Source organism: Xylocopa sonorina, chromosome 10, assembly GCF_050948175.1.
Source record: "Xylocopa sonorina isolate GNS202 chromosome 10, iyXylSono1_principal, whole genome shotgun sequence".
Classification (NCBI taxonomy): Eukaryota; Metazoa; Arthropoda; class Insecta; order Hymenoptera; family Apidae; genus Xylocopa; species Xylocopa sonorina.
The window spans coordinates 6,990,684-7,004,762 of record NC_135202.1 but is presented as its reverse complement, the minus strand read 5'-3'; the positions used below and the strand labels follow the sequence as shown (position 1 = coordinate 7,004,762).

Sequence of the window (14,079 nt, the reverse complement as noted above, 5' to 3'; positions counted from 1 at the left end):
ATTAACTATCACTGGGTAGTAAAAAATTGTTCGATAAGGTTATAATCAGGTTATCGATAACAATGTATATTATTTTGTATCGATTGCATTAGTGATGTGCGTTATTATGACTATTTAGAAAAATTATTTAATTTTATGCAATTACTGTAGCGACTGTCCTTTTCTATTGTACTTTTACAGTCAATTCTCTGCAGTAGTGCATTTCATTTGGGCCTCTTCTGGTGTTTTCCACTCCACATTATTCTTTGTACCTATAATAAAAGATATTTTTAACAATAGGAAGATTCGGGAAGTGACCAGAGGGTTTCGAGCAAATCGTCAAAACCATTCAATGGTTACTTTTATTATACCTGGTGTTGAATCTTTTAGGTACAACAGGTACAAAAGGAGGTAGAAGAATGCTGTTATAGCGGCCAACGCGGAAAATATTCGTAACGTTACTACACCTCCGGCTAATTTGTATATAATTCCCCCTATTAGGCTACCAATAGCAAACCCTGAAACAATAGGCAATATTAACATATAAACCAATTTTAATATTTAGCATCTATGTATCTTTAAATATTAACATTGTCCGTATTCTTTTTGCATATTAATTTTCAAATAATTTCGGATACAATCAAAGTATCGAAATTAAAATGCTATTCAGCGCTGCGCTAAACGGTTCTACGTATATATTATGTATTTTAAGTACCGAAACCATCATCCATGCCAGCTACGATTCCTTGAACCGTGGCTGATGTGCCAGGTGGTGCTACTTTACTTGCATAGGCCACTATGGACGTGTAACAAAGTGCATAAGTAGGTCCTTGCATAAAGAATTCTACTGGTATTACCCACCATGGAGTTGTTGCGATGGAAATAAGACCGAGTCGCAAGGCGTAACATACGAAACAGAACGTGAAAGTATATCCGAATCCTAGCTTTTTCAGTATTTTACCTGTTTCGAAAAAAAAATACAACATGAGAATTGAATACAAATAATAAAATACATATTTGCAGAAAGAGGTAATGTACCAGAGAAGGAGAAAAATATCACTTCGCCGCCCAATGTTTGCGCGGCAACAATTATACCTTCTATTAATTTAATATCTTCCATGGTACCTGTTGCGATTGCAAGATCTTCTAAATACCTATCCAAAATATTTTTATATAAATTTCTATTACATATACAGTTCACAATTTTATTTATTTATTTTTCAAAGTAGTTACTTAAATAGTGACTATATTACTCGAATAAAAATATACCAAAATAAAAAGTATATCAAAAAACTATCAAGAATGCCAGCAATCGTTGCAAAACAGAGAAATATAATTATTGGTTTCAACTTTAAAAGCTTCATAACGTCTTTCACTATACTCGTCGATCCTGTCATTATTGGTAACTGTAAAGGTATTTTCGATACACTGTAATAACAAATCATACAAACAAAAATTTTTAGATCTTGCATGAGATACTCACATTCAATTTTTTACAACAAAATAGATCAACAATAGTGAATATAAAAATGAGTAAGAATGCAGGTGTATAACTCTGAACAATTTCCCCTTTAGACCAACCATTTAGTGCATAACCGGCCAAAAGAGCAGAAATTCCAAAACCTATGGTTCCCCAAACACGTTGTCTACCATAGCCCATTTCACCACCTTCGCCTACAACCAATGAATATTTTATTGAAAAATATTAGTACGTACCTATGTTTAATTATTAATAAACAGAAATAAGAAAATAAATGTAATTACATTATACCTAATATATCAAAACAGATTGCATCACTTATACAATTGCTCACGTTAAAGCCAATATTGCCAAGAGACATTAATAGAACAAAACCCCAAAAAGTTACAGATGTATATAGACAATAATTATTTTCAAAATTATCACAGATAACAGTGCAATTATCACTCTTTGCACAAAGTGAAGTATTGTCTTTGTCAACTAAACATGAGGAATTTGAAGAAATACTTGCTTCCTCATTGATTGCTTGAAATTGTATTCGTACAGAAAAATTTTTATCTGTACAAGTCCAATGGCACATAGTATCTTTAACACCAGTACATAAATCTGGTTTATAAACATCCTAAAACAAGTATTATGATAGTATATTTGATTAGTATATTTGCAATTATATATGCTATAGCAAAGAAGTTACCTCCGCTGTACAGTATGGTAACAAGTCACAAGATACATTATTAAAGCTACGATCCGGTAAAACTGGACTTGGAAGTACCGGTAAGAAGTACATAAAAATATAACAGCAACTCGTTGTTGCTAATAAAGTAACAAAAATTGATTTCCTCCATGAATAGAAGTAGTCCACAAGAAAACCAAATGCTGGTTTAGCAATCAAAAATAGAATCGGTAAAATGGCTGTAATGCTGCCCATAATTAATGCAGAAACACCAAGTTGCTTGCCATAAACTGGCAAAAATGGAAGTATTGGACCCATGGCTGGAACAAAAAAATAATATAAAGACTGTGTAGAATTAAAGCAATATTTCAACATAATTAATTTTACTTACCTGCCATGAAGAAAAAGTAATGTGCCTTTATAGGCAACTGTGTATAATTTAGCTTCATGTTTTTTACAAGTTTAAAGTACTTAGTAAATTAGAAAAAATATTTCCTTAAATATTGCAATTTCTCTTGCGGAACAATGCTTAAAATGTAAACGTCAGATTGTTTTCTGAAATCAGAGTAAACTAACATACAGTGACTGAAAAGAATATTTGTACGTTATAAACTGTTTACTTCTTTTTCCAAGCATTGTTAAGTTCAAACATGCCTATTCTATGATAATCTAGAAAAATATATTTATAATTAGAAGAAGATCCAACATGGCATTTAACAGAAAGCATTATTGTCTATAGAAATCAAAGGCTTGCATAGTACGAATACTTTTTTCGGTCAGTGCATATATCCATTAAGATACTAAAATTGTATGTACAAAAGCAAAACATACCGTTTACAACTTTCGATTAAAAATGTGTAGTACACTTTATATGAAACATGTCAGTAATTGGATTTTTGGAAATTCTAGCTTATACAGATGTTCACTGCACGTCGTATTCAGCGCGTTCCACACAATTGTCGCAACTAGTGGTTTTCAATGTTGCGTCGCAGATAAGTAACAACGAAACAGATATCCTCTTCAGATCCATTATCAAACGTTATAATTTATCTTCATCTCGAGAGCTTAATATTATTTACTTTCCTGAAATAAAACGAAAAAATGTCGTTACGTTGTGCCAAGCATGCATCAAATCAATGTTCAACAGTTAATTATTTGTTACTTACGATTTTTCACCCTTTCTTCGAGGTTCGCATATTGTTGGTCGCAGAGATAATATTAGTGGCATCTGTCAGGAAACAGCACTGATACTTTGACAACGAATCATGTACGTTCTACACATATGTTTTTAGGTGTATACTTAGCTCGCTTCTATACAATGTGCAACTATGCTGGCGCTACTGATAATGTTTCGAAATGCTTTTGCTCTCAACGTTTTCTGCGAATTGTCATGGGTATACGTGTGTCTCAATTTCAGATTTTTAAGATTATCTATACATATATATTTAAGAAACTCAGGTTTTGCGACGGTAGGGTAATTCTCTCTAATTGAAAAGGAAAAAATAAGTTGCACGAATAAATTTTTCTTATATCAGCATTATTATAATTTATAGCTATATTGCGATACGTATGATTACGCATGTATCATATTTTACGTATTGGTAGGTTTATATATTCGTATATGTAAACTAATCTGGTGAAAGCGTTAGCTCGACGCTATCTTATGCATACTGACGTCACGGATATTTGATGAGAAACGAAAGCAGCATTAATAAGCCTTGTAGAAATTTCAGAGTGAAAAGTAAGTATTAAAGAAATATACTACATTGTAATATAATTTGAAATATAATAACATCGCCAATATAGTACTATAAAGGCACTTATCAACACTGATTAATGTTATCTTGTTTGTACGAGGAGAGTTTCACGAAACACGTGTACGTGCCACTCCGTATAAATTCGTATTTCGTGCTACTTTACATGTTAATATTTTTAAATAGTTTTACGATAAGTAACTCAACAATTTGGACTCTTTCTTTCAATTCTTGTTTCAGTTAACGTCCTAATAGCATTGTACGAAAATTTTTAGCTATGGAAATTTATAAGAGAACGCGTGTCTGCTGTAGAGGAAACGATACTGCATAACGATAATAATTCGTTTGCAATCGTCGTTCTTGACAATTGTGGCATTAACAAAGTAATTCAGTAGCAATTGTCGGATGACTCAGATCCCTTGCCTGAAGAGATGTACATAGAGAAATCGCCGTTGAAAGAAAAGTTCGAGGATGGTATCGGAGACGATTTCGCTTCTCGCGGTATCTCCTCAGCCATCTTTATCAAAATGATCCATTCATTGCATCTATTCATACCAATTTTAAGTACAGTACATTTGAATACATTAGTCGAAGTAGCTTCAACAATATCTAGCGTTATAAGATCTTTCGTTTTTCCTTGTAGAGAAACTATAAGTTTTGTATTTGTTATATGACTATATTGTTGTATGTTCTCACATTAGGGAAGTAAACTTAATACCTGGGTTTTCCACTAAAATGACGACAATTGAGGATTCATCAAGAAGATACGCAGAAGATATAAAAAAATATATGCGGTAACTACCGTGTACAAGGAAATAAATCATCAACGAAACGTGATTTCCAAACGTTTTATTTTATAAAGAATACCGCAACATAATTGTGATTCTTCACCGCAAGTATTAGATATTCCATAAATAACTTTCTCGATACGTAAATCATTCATACCTAGCATCAAAGTATCACTTTTTAGATTCATATCGCGATGTAACATCCAGAGTAAAAAAATAAGGTAACAAATTTGACAAAGCAAAGACACGTATGTATATACTCAGTTCCTATAATACGTATTAATTACTTATGTGATAGTCTAACAGAGCTTTGTCGTTTTAACCATTTTAACCGTATAAACAATAGAAAAATCGAATTTTATGAATGACTCGCTGTATTCATTTCGAATAACATATTCATAGGTATGCGTTAACGTCGTCTACTGTACCAACACGTATGATGCGTACGAGCCCCCACCAGCTACGATAATACCAGTTCCCTACCGGACTTTTGGTCGCATCTGCAGCCAGTATCAATTTAATTCAGTCTACGTGAGCAGTTGTGTGTAGACGCAGAAACTCATCCTCCTCGTGCATTTGGACGCCATGTGGTTAATTCGCTAATCATAGTTGCTTCTCGCGTTTGTAGAATAGCCGTCGAAAGGACATCGCTGTGGAACAGAACGCGACTTCACTGCTAGACTGTTTTCATATAACTTATAGTCATTCTCTTTGAAACCGACCGCGTGTTGTTTGCACGCTACTGTCTTCTACTCTGATCGTTGAAGATCCGTTCTTAACGCGCTGCAGATGAAAACAGAGGGAATGTCGTTGTGTACGAAGTGAACTAGCTGATTCGGTTGAAAGCTGAAGATCTTTGCGGATTTTTTAACCGGGTAATTACCTTTAACTGCTTTTCAACAATGATGAAAGGATTATTGTGGAAGGAATTTATACATATTCATGATAGACCATCGCAGTGTTACTATGAATATGAAATCAGTAATCATGGTTGTCAATATAATATTTCTCGAAAGATTGGAAGATGGAAATCGTAATCGCTAGATGATTATTATTACGGTTTCGTTTCGGTGGTCACGTTAACTAACCCTCAATGATTTCTCCTGATTCGGTTTAGAAACGAGGGAAACCGGCGAGGGGATCATGCAAAGTGTTACACTTTGATCTCTTTTTCTCTCTCTCTCTCTCTCTCTCTCTCTCTTTCTCTCGATAAAGCGTTTGATGGAAAGATGAAAGATTAGAAACGTTCGTGAAAAATGAATTGAAAGTGACACAATGTAATTCGTAAAGCAAACAAAATAATATAGGTTTGCTATTGAACGCCCACAATAAGCAAACTGCTCATGGTATGCCTGCAGAATGGTAACGGGTTTGTGCAGAATGTCTAGTACTTATTGCAACAGATCCGGTATCATCTGTGTCAGCATTAGGTTCGCGTTTATCGATAGCAACAGTAGCTAGTTACAGTAGCAGCTAACACACACAGCTGGATGCAATAGAGTCTGTATGAAAATCTACAACTTTTTAATGAGCAAACATTTAGTAGGTATTTTGCAAAATTGACTATAACAGATGTGAATATTACATTTATGTGGAAAACGATGATAACGATGTTGAGAAACAAGGAAAACGAGATAGCGTGCTACAAAAACATGCGTAACAAGGGAAACTAGATTTATTGTATTAGTAGACGAAATTCGAGTATAGGAATAACTAAATACGAGTTAAACGATTTTCGTTATTGTCATTTGCGCACGAAGTTTTATCGTGAATCGTGCGTAATATTTTTTACACTCATTATAAATCAGGATAATATATTCTTTTGTTTGCTAAAGCAATGATCACCTCATTGATTACTAAGGAGTAATTAGTGTAATTATTTCAGAAATCATGAAACCATTGCATACTGTACTCTTAAGTATCGGTATATCTCTGGTATGAAATGCTGCATAGTGTCGTGTATGAATTCTTGGGTCATATAGTGCAAGGAATTTTGTGAAAACGTGAAAGTCGAAGATCTACGATATTTCTTCCTGACGAGGATGTCGACTGGAATGTTGTCGAAGATGGATATACAATTATTCGTTTTGGCAGTCTTCGTCATGTGTTGTCATCAAAGTATGAACGCCGAAAATCGTAAGTAATTTGGAGTAACATTTACGGTACTTCTCATCGATACTTCGAAAATGTTTGCAAAGATACTTTCAATCCTATCGAGTACATATACGGATTTATAGCGTTTAGTTTTACATACGTATGAATTATCAGTACTCGAAGGATTAAGAATTCTTGTCAAAATTTCTGTAGCTTATATACTAATTACAATGTAATTCTTTTGATCTCCTACTGCTCAAGTGTACTGCCGAGAATTTCGGTAAATAAATTCGAACGTCGTGGCACATAAAAGAATGTGAAATTTTTATTGTATTAAGACAATTGGATCAGTCAGAGCATTAGTTGCGATTTCCTTTTGTGCAATGAAATGATTAAAAACAAAATAAAAAAGAAACACCGTCGTTTCAGTAAAGCTATGCGTGGTCGACAGCATTCACACGACAAAACAAATCCACAGATATTGCCCGCAGTTGGTAATCTCAGGGAGTCAGGTAGAGTGTGTTTATGGAAATGATAGGCGAGTATAATAAAATTTACAGAAAGATCGATAAATCTTATGATATCGAAGAGTATTGATCGATTCCGCTCTGTTATGTTGTAATGTGTTTGTATAAACAATACATCGAATTATTCAGGTTCAATTGCATGCGGCGGTTGACCATGGGCAAAGCCGACTTTACCGTATTGGAACCAGAAGATTTAGTTGCGGCATCCGCGTACAACGAATACAATATTCTAGTCACGAACGAGTTAAGACTTTACGCAAATGGTAATTACAAAGTAAATCGAAATGTCAGTTCAAAAATCACTCTACCGCTTAGTATGCGAGAGATATCGGCAATAACAATTTCCATATTATCGCTTTGCTTTTTTTGTTAGAGAAGCAACGTTACGAAATGGTAGTCGTAGTTTCGAAGGATGTGAGGAATATATGGGACGTTAAAGGCAAAAGATTCTGTCATCCTGGAATGGATACCACCGATGATTGGACTAGTGCTTTCTCTTCGGTTAATATTCTCTTATTAACATTTATTTATAGCTACAAATAGTATAAGAATTCACTGAAAAGAGAAAAGCTGATAGTAGTGTAGTAGCTATCGAACTAGAAATTTTAACAAAGTATCTCGTGAGTTAGTATCTCGTGATTTCATATTTACAATTGTAGTTTTTTGAGGACTGGATAATATCGAGAGATTGCGATCCAGAAAAAACATTGCTAGAAAACCGAATTACCGGCCTATCAAAATACTTTGAGGCTGCATGTATAGCTGGTCCATGGTCCGCAGACTCGACTCTCGATAGCAAATTAAGTAGGTATATAGTCGCATTATTACTCAAGGATATCAAAGATAATATAACGATATAGTAATTTCTTTTTCGTTTTTTCGTTTCGTAGAATTGAAATACAGAAATCTTTGCGCTGCATGCGATAATCCTGTCGGATGTTATTCAAGCGATAAGTACCATGGTCGGGTGGGTGCATTGTTGTGTCTCACTGATAACGCAGGAGATATTAGCTGGGTTAGATTAAGCGATACCCTCGAACATTTCAAGGTAGGAAGATTGGTTTCTAAATGATAGATTATCATGTTCGCAATAATTTAAAGAGACGTGTAAGAAGCATTTGAAAAACGAAAATAGTGTAGAACTAGTCGAACTATCAATGTGTGAAATTAGGATGAACAAATCAACAAAGAAGATTATAAATACCTTTGCTCGGATGGTACGACGAGGCCTGTGAAACTCGACAAACCGTGCGTGTGGATCACGAAACCGTGGCCAGTGGTCATCGCTAGATCGTTAGTAAAAAGAAGAACGCCAACAAGAACGATCTAATTTTTTTTTTTTTAGGAGCGACAAATGTTGCTCCCAGTCCGACAAAAAATTGGGTCGCTCTTGAAACTTTCTCGGGAAAATCGTTCTTCTTAAAGGGTTAAGTTTCCGTTTGTATTTTATCAGAGAGGTAGCGGAAAAAGTGGAGAAGCAGATGAGCTCCTTAGGTAAAGACAAGTCCGGTTCGATAGTGCGCCTTTTGCTGGAGAACTACCATCCAACGCCGGTGAGCACAGATACTCTGGAAACGCCGGAGGACTTCTTACGAAGATGTAATTAGCAAAGATTAATTACAACAGAGCAATCTTTTCCGGTTTTCTTTCATTCAATTCCGACAGATATACGTTTGGCAAAATGATTTACAATCTTATGCCTTGTTCAGCATTTGGCAGAAATAGTAAGATCGAATCGATTAGATTCGAAAACTTAGTATTGGATTGATCCTTTCATCCGGCAGAATTTTCAGCAAAACAGAAACTTGTATATTTCTTTTTTCATTACGTAAATTATATTTTATTATTATATATTAACGATTGTTACGTTTCAATCGCAGTTCCTCGTTTCATGGGCGCTGATACCCGCGCAGCGTGCCACCCGTCGAGGAGAGTAAGGTGGTGCATCGCGTCGAACCTGGAGGAGAATAAGTGTCGATGGCTCAGAGAGGCTTCCATCGTGTACGGTGTAGAACCAGCGATTTCCTGTATTCAGGAGTTACGCAGAATGTCCTGCTTGAACGCTGTCAAAACGCAGCACGCAGATATATTCGTCGCAAGGCCGGACGAGTTGCTCGAGGCTAAAAAGTAAGCGCAGATTAAAGGTCTACGTACAAGTTCGTCGGACCAATATAATACTGTTACCTTGGCCGCTCAAGGCCGCCTCTCCTTCCGCTCCTTCTTCTTTCGGCATTCGAGCGAATAAACGAGATGTTATCTAGCTCTGGGCGGCCAAAACACGCCGTTCTAATAATAGATTGTGGCCATTAACGATAAGTAAATTTATGATAACACTTTATGATGACAATATAATACAGTGGGATAAGAACGGTAGTGTCGACGGTAGCGGAAAAGAGATTACTCGTCGATGATACAGACCGTCAACAGACCTATGACTAATTGTATGCTAATTACAGTACTGATTATTATCATTAACTGCAGCAAATTGCTTAATTTTATTTAACGTTCGTGCTTATTAAATATTTCAAGATGAACAATTTGTTTATTCGAACAACGTGTGTCGCGATTGTTTTAATATACGATGTTAACGTTGTTAGTAACGATGGTACGATGTAATGTATGATGTTACTGTAATAACGTGGGAATTTTCTTTCAGGATGGGCCTGAAAACGATGGTGCACATAGTACCTAAAAGGAATAAAGAGTTCATCAGAATCGCAGCGGTCGTGAAACAGGATTCATGGTTCAAGAGTTTGAAAGATCTGAAGGGAGCTAAGGCGTGTTTTACGGGGTATAGAGATGTTGGTAAGTCTACATTTAATTCTCGAAAGTAATCATAATTATTGCATATATATAGGATAGGAACCGTTTCAGTTAGCCTGTTTTCGAATATACCTTAATGACGAAATAATATTTTTAAATAGTTTGAATGATTCATTAAAAGTATTCGTTCTTTGGTAACGATCATTAGTTCCTTGCAGGATGGAACGCTTTTGTGGCCGCTTTGAAGAACATATCAGGTACTGGTTCTCATTGCTCAGATACAGAAACGGTTGCCAGCTTCTTCGCAAAAAGTTATGTTCTCGGTCTGAGCGACGGGCAAATGCCGAATAATTTACATCCTTTGGCTAAACAAGGTCAGCACGCATGACACGGTGATAAAAATGAAACGTCATGATTTAAGTACCGTCCAAACAAGTAATCCTTGAATGATTCGCAGCGAACGGATCTGGAAAGGATCTGAGCGCTTTTGACTGTATGATATCTGGCCAAGGAGACGTTGCTTTCGTTGACTTGAAGAATATTGAGGGAAAAATCGGTAAATACATTAAACGATTCCTTTTCAATGGAAAGTTTGAAATACGTATACCTAGTTCAAATGAAAAAATTATTAGTAATTATGAAATCGAATTTTTGTTGCTTCGTGCATCATTCCTAAGTCGATTTAAAGAATTTTTCTGTAGTTGTGTGTAGACGTGCACGTACACGACTGTCGTAATACTTTAAATTTATTATTTCTTTACTACCATAGGCACTTCAGTGCAAAACCGGGGCAGCCAAACTAGGAACAAAATGTACCGAACGCTGTGTTTGAGCGAAGCATACTCGGATGAAATGTGCTTGCTTACGTGGTCTTCATTAGGCGCGGTAATTTCTTTATAAATAGGGTATGCTATTGTATATATTAAACTATATTGAACTTTGTACAATATTTCAGGTGGTAATACATGAAAACATGACAGACTTAAGGCGCGAGGAAATTTATTCGATGCTGCTGGAAATGGATAAACTTTTCGGAAGTTCCTTTAACGGTGAAACGCCTGCCTTCTCTATGTATGGAATATACGATTCAAATCACAGCATTATATTTCCGGTATGTAGGAAAATATCAATTTTAAAAAGTCATTAAGTTAAATTAGTAAGACAACAGCAGGGTTCAAGATGCATAATTTAATGTTATCAAAAACAGACGTTCATACAAAAATAGACTGACACAGAAGGGTACAGACTAAATCAGATAATTGACACTTTTTTTATTCCTCGTCCGAACTTAGGCACATACAATCTAAAGGTCGTTCGAGTATAGTTATTCTTTCCCAGTATTTGTCATTTTGCGACATTCCATAATAAACGTAACCTTTCCGGCAGAATGCCCACGGGAAATGTTTGCATTTAAAAGAAATGTAAGGATCGCCTTTCGAATTCACCGCAATTGCGCCTATATGGGAGTCTCCGGTTGTTTTTTCGTAGTTCTGCAGCACTGTATTTACCGCAGCGCTGATCGACATGTTTTCAGACAGCTTTTTAATTATTCTCCGTGCTGGTGCGTAGCAGTAAACATTCGTATCGTTGCCAGAAACGGAAGTGCAGCCGTTTTCGTCCGTGTAAATGCCGCAACCGATCACTGTCCCGATTGCGCTCATAGTGCCAATTGGTTTCCCGGGTTCCCCCGCTGTTGACGTCCCGCTGGCTAGACGTTTTTTCCGATCATACGCAACTACTCCAACTGCACCAGTCTACAATTAGTATTGCTATTAAAATAACAAATATCGAGGCCGTAACATTGGGTATTATATCGATAACTATGGAAAAGATACTTGTAAACCCATTAGTTCGTCTCTCAAGCTCGTTGAATCGGTAGACGATGACACACAGTAGGGATAAGCTTCTTCCTCTACCGATCGATTTACAACGCAATCTGAATCGCATTCTTTCCATTCCTTCTGATCTTGTTCTTCTTCGTCCACGCAACATGTTATGGATTCGTACAGATCTGACGTCAAGGACCCACGTCCGTTTAAACTACCTGGCGGTAATATTGGGATTCCATTATCCAAAGCAAATTTTTGAGCCCCTTTTTCCACGAGTAGTATGTGCTCCGTTTTCTCCAACACTTTCCTTGCTATATGAAATATGGAATAGCTTTTTTTAATTACTTATCGTTGTGGTACTTCGAATCATTTATCTCTAATTTTCATGTTGTAGGTATCTAAGTGCGTTTACTTATAAATAGAATCAGGTAAATCAGACCTAAAGAGATAGGGTATTCTACATCACGAACGGCACCTATGCATCCAGCATCCCTTATCGTCATAATAGCAGCATCTGTGACGACTTCGTCATTAATGTCCAAAGAACCTCCTTTCGCGCAATTAAAAAATGGTTTACTTTCCATGTAACTAATTGCTTTCTCTACCGCGTCCGTTGCTGATCGACCATTGATAAGATCATTGTACGCTTCAATAGCTGCATTTTTAACCTAGTCGAAACGGGGATCAACATTTCAACGATCATTAATTCATTGACGTTTCATATCATTTAGATGATAAGTTTCAAACCTCGAAAAGCATACGCTCGCGTTTTTTCGCTGGTATTTTTCCCGCTGGTATTTTTCCCGCTCCCCCATGAGCCACTATAACTGGATCTACATAAACTCGACGCTTCTTTCTCTCCGGTTTTGCTTCAGTTTTGATTCTTGCCAAAATTTGATCGATCCAATTGCAATAATCGCACATTGTAAATATATAACGTAAGATTTGACGAGACGATTGTAAATTGATAGGGGAAGAATGATTAGCCGGAAGTATTTAAAACAAATGCAATTTCTTTAGGAAGAAACGCAACATCTACAGCAAGAAGTTCATCAGATTCAACCAGTGGCTAGCTATCAGGATATTCTCAGTGATCTTGTGGAAGAAGTTCATTGTAGCGGCGCGAAAGGGTTTAGCTTCTACGATGGTAATACGATTCTTGTGTACACTTTTGTCGCTGTATTAAGTAAATTTCTAAGTGCCTAAGTATAAACGTTTACACGTGGGTCTATGTTTCGATGCAGTGATAATTAGGATAATAAAGAATTTATTACAGAACAGCGGTTTTTCATTGAGAGCGTATAATTATTTAAGTAGGTTTTTATATTAGAAGATTATCCAGACAACAGAACAAATCACATAATACTTTAAAAAGCAGGTAACGCCACAGAGGTATCGCCAGGTTTACACGTATTAAAATGCACCAAAACAGCACGCGGTGCTGTTTCAGTCCTGATACCGCCTGCCAGTGTCGTTCATTCATCAATTTCTTCAGCAGTATCGTAGGGTGACATCTTTCCATCCACATTATAAATAAAGATTAAAAATGACTAAGCTAAATGATAAACTTTTGATTCGAAAATAGATTAACATGAAACAAAGATATAAGATTATACTTGTTTTTATTATTTTTTATTATCGAACTCGATACAGCGTTGGTTGCAAGTGAGAATGTAAAGTAATGTATGTAAATATAAATAGTGAATACTAATAATACTTATTCTATACTAAACTAATGTTATATTAGTATATAATACTAATTCTAGTAGAAAAAGAGTTTTTAAACATCTATTGTATGTCATCTTATTATATATCATTTTTATGACGACTTAAAAAATAGTTATATATTATAAAATATATAATATATATCACATATCTTTTGCCATCCTGACTTCGTTTTCGCTTCTCTTTCCATGTTTCTGCTTCTCTCTCTCATCTTAATTACAGAATTGTAGAGTACTGCTGATTAAATAAAGAAATTAATAATCAACTCGTTTATTATTTATTCTACACTAATATTAATTATTAATTTTAATTTTCATTGAATAGAAAGAGTAAGATAAATTATATCTCCCGCTTTAGAGGTAAGAGAGAGAAAGATATATGAAAAGGATATAAGAAAGAGTGAGACAGATGTTACCTACTCTGTTGAAGAACCCCTGGCGCCATCTCTGTGAAAAGTGCTCAAACTG

The 14,079-nt window shown here is 35.6% G+C and overlaps 3 protein-coding genes across 5 annotated transcripts; 1 reads left to right on the top strand and 2 right to left on the bottom strand.

Moving 5' to 3' along the window:
* Positions 1-100: 100 nt before the first annotated feature.
* LOC143428047 (major facilitator superfamily domain-containing protein 6) lies at positions 101-3,447 on the bottom strand. Its single transcript, XM_076902630.1, has 11 exons — positions 3,299-3,447; positions 2,964-3,215; positions 2,524-2,687; positions 2,154-2,452; positions 1,751-2,081; positions 1,463-1,653; positions 1,249-1,385; positions 1,018-1,133; positions 695-940; positions 351-497; positions 101-251 (listed from the first exon to the last, which is right to left on the bottom strand). The coding sequence occupies exons 3-11, from the start codon at positions 2,579-2,581 to the stop codon at positions 181-183; spliced, it is 1,596 nt and encodes a 531-aa protein (XP_076758745.1). The 5' UTR covers positions 2,582-2,687; positions 2,964-3,215; positions 3,299-3,447; the 3' UTR covers positions 101-180.
* A 1,706-nt stretch (positions 3,448-5,153) lies between these two features.
* Tsf3 (Transferrin 3) lies at positions 5,154-13,165 on the top strand. 3 transcript variants are annotated; one of them, XM_076902596.1, is made up of 16 exons: positions 5,154-5,549; positions 6,560-6,810; positions 7,198-7,306; positions 7,425-7,558; positions 7,669-7,796; positions 7,955-8,099; positions 8,186-8,343; positions 8,467-8,588; positions 8,749-8,894; positions 9,176-9,422; positions 9,952-10,100; positions 10,277-10,432; positions 10,516-10,614; positions 10,828-10,943; positions 11,014-11,169; positions 11,653-11,816. In XM_076902596.1, the coding sequence occupies exons 2-16, from the start codon at positions 6,717-6,719 to the stop codon at positions 11,719-11,721; spliced, it is 2,028 nt and encodes a 675-aa protein (XP_076758711.1). In that variant the 5' UTR covers positions 5,154-5,549; positions 6,560-6,716; the 3' UTR covers positions 11,722-11,816. The 3 variants fall into 3 exon arrangements, with proteins under 3 accessions (XP_076758711.1, XP_076758710.1, XP_076758712.1); XM_076902595.1 differs by lacking the exon at positions 11,653-11,816 and adding an exon at positions 12,908-13,165 and having other exon boundaries at positions 5,161-5,549; XM_076902597.1 differs by lacking the exon at positions 11,653-11,816 and adding an exon at positions 12,908-13,165 and having other exon boundaries at positions 5,162-5,549; positions 7,203-7,306.
* On the bottom strand, positions 11,784-12,892 carry LOC143428636 (isoaspartyl peptidase/L-asparaginase). Its single transcript, XM_076903669.1, has 4 exons — positions 12,635-12,892; positions 12,327-12,555; positions 11,950-12,198; positions 11,784-11,878 (listed from the first exon to the last, which is right to left on the bottom strand). The coding sequence occupies exons 1-4, from the start codon at positions 12,809-12,811 to the stop codon at positions 11,784-11,786; spliced, it is 750 nt and encodes a 249-aa protein (XP_076759784.1). The 5' UTR covers positions 12,812-12,892.
* Positions 13,166-14,079: the final 914 nt, after the last annotated feature.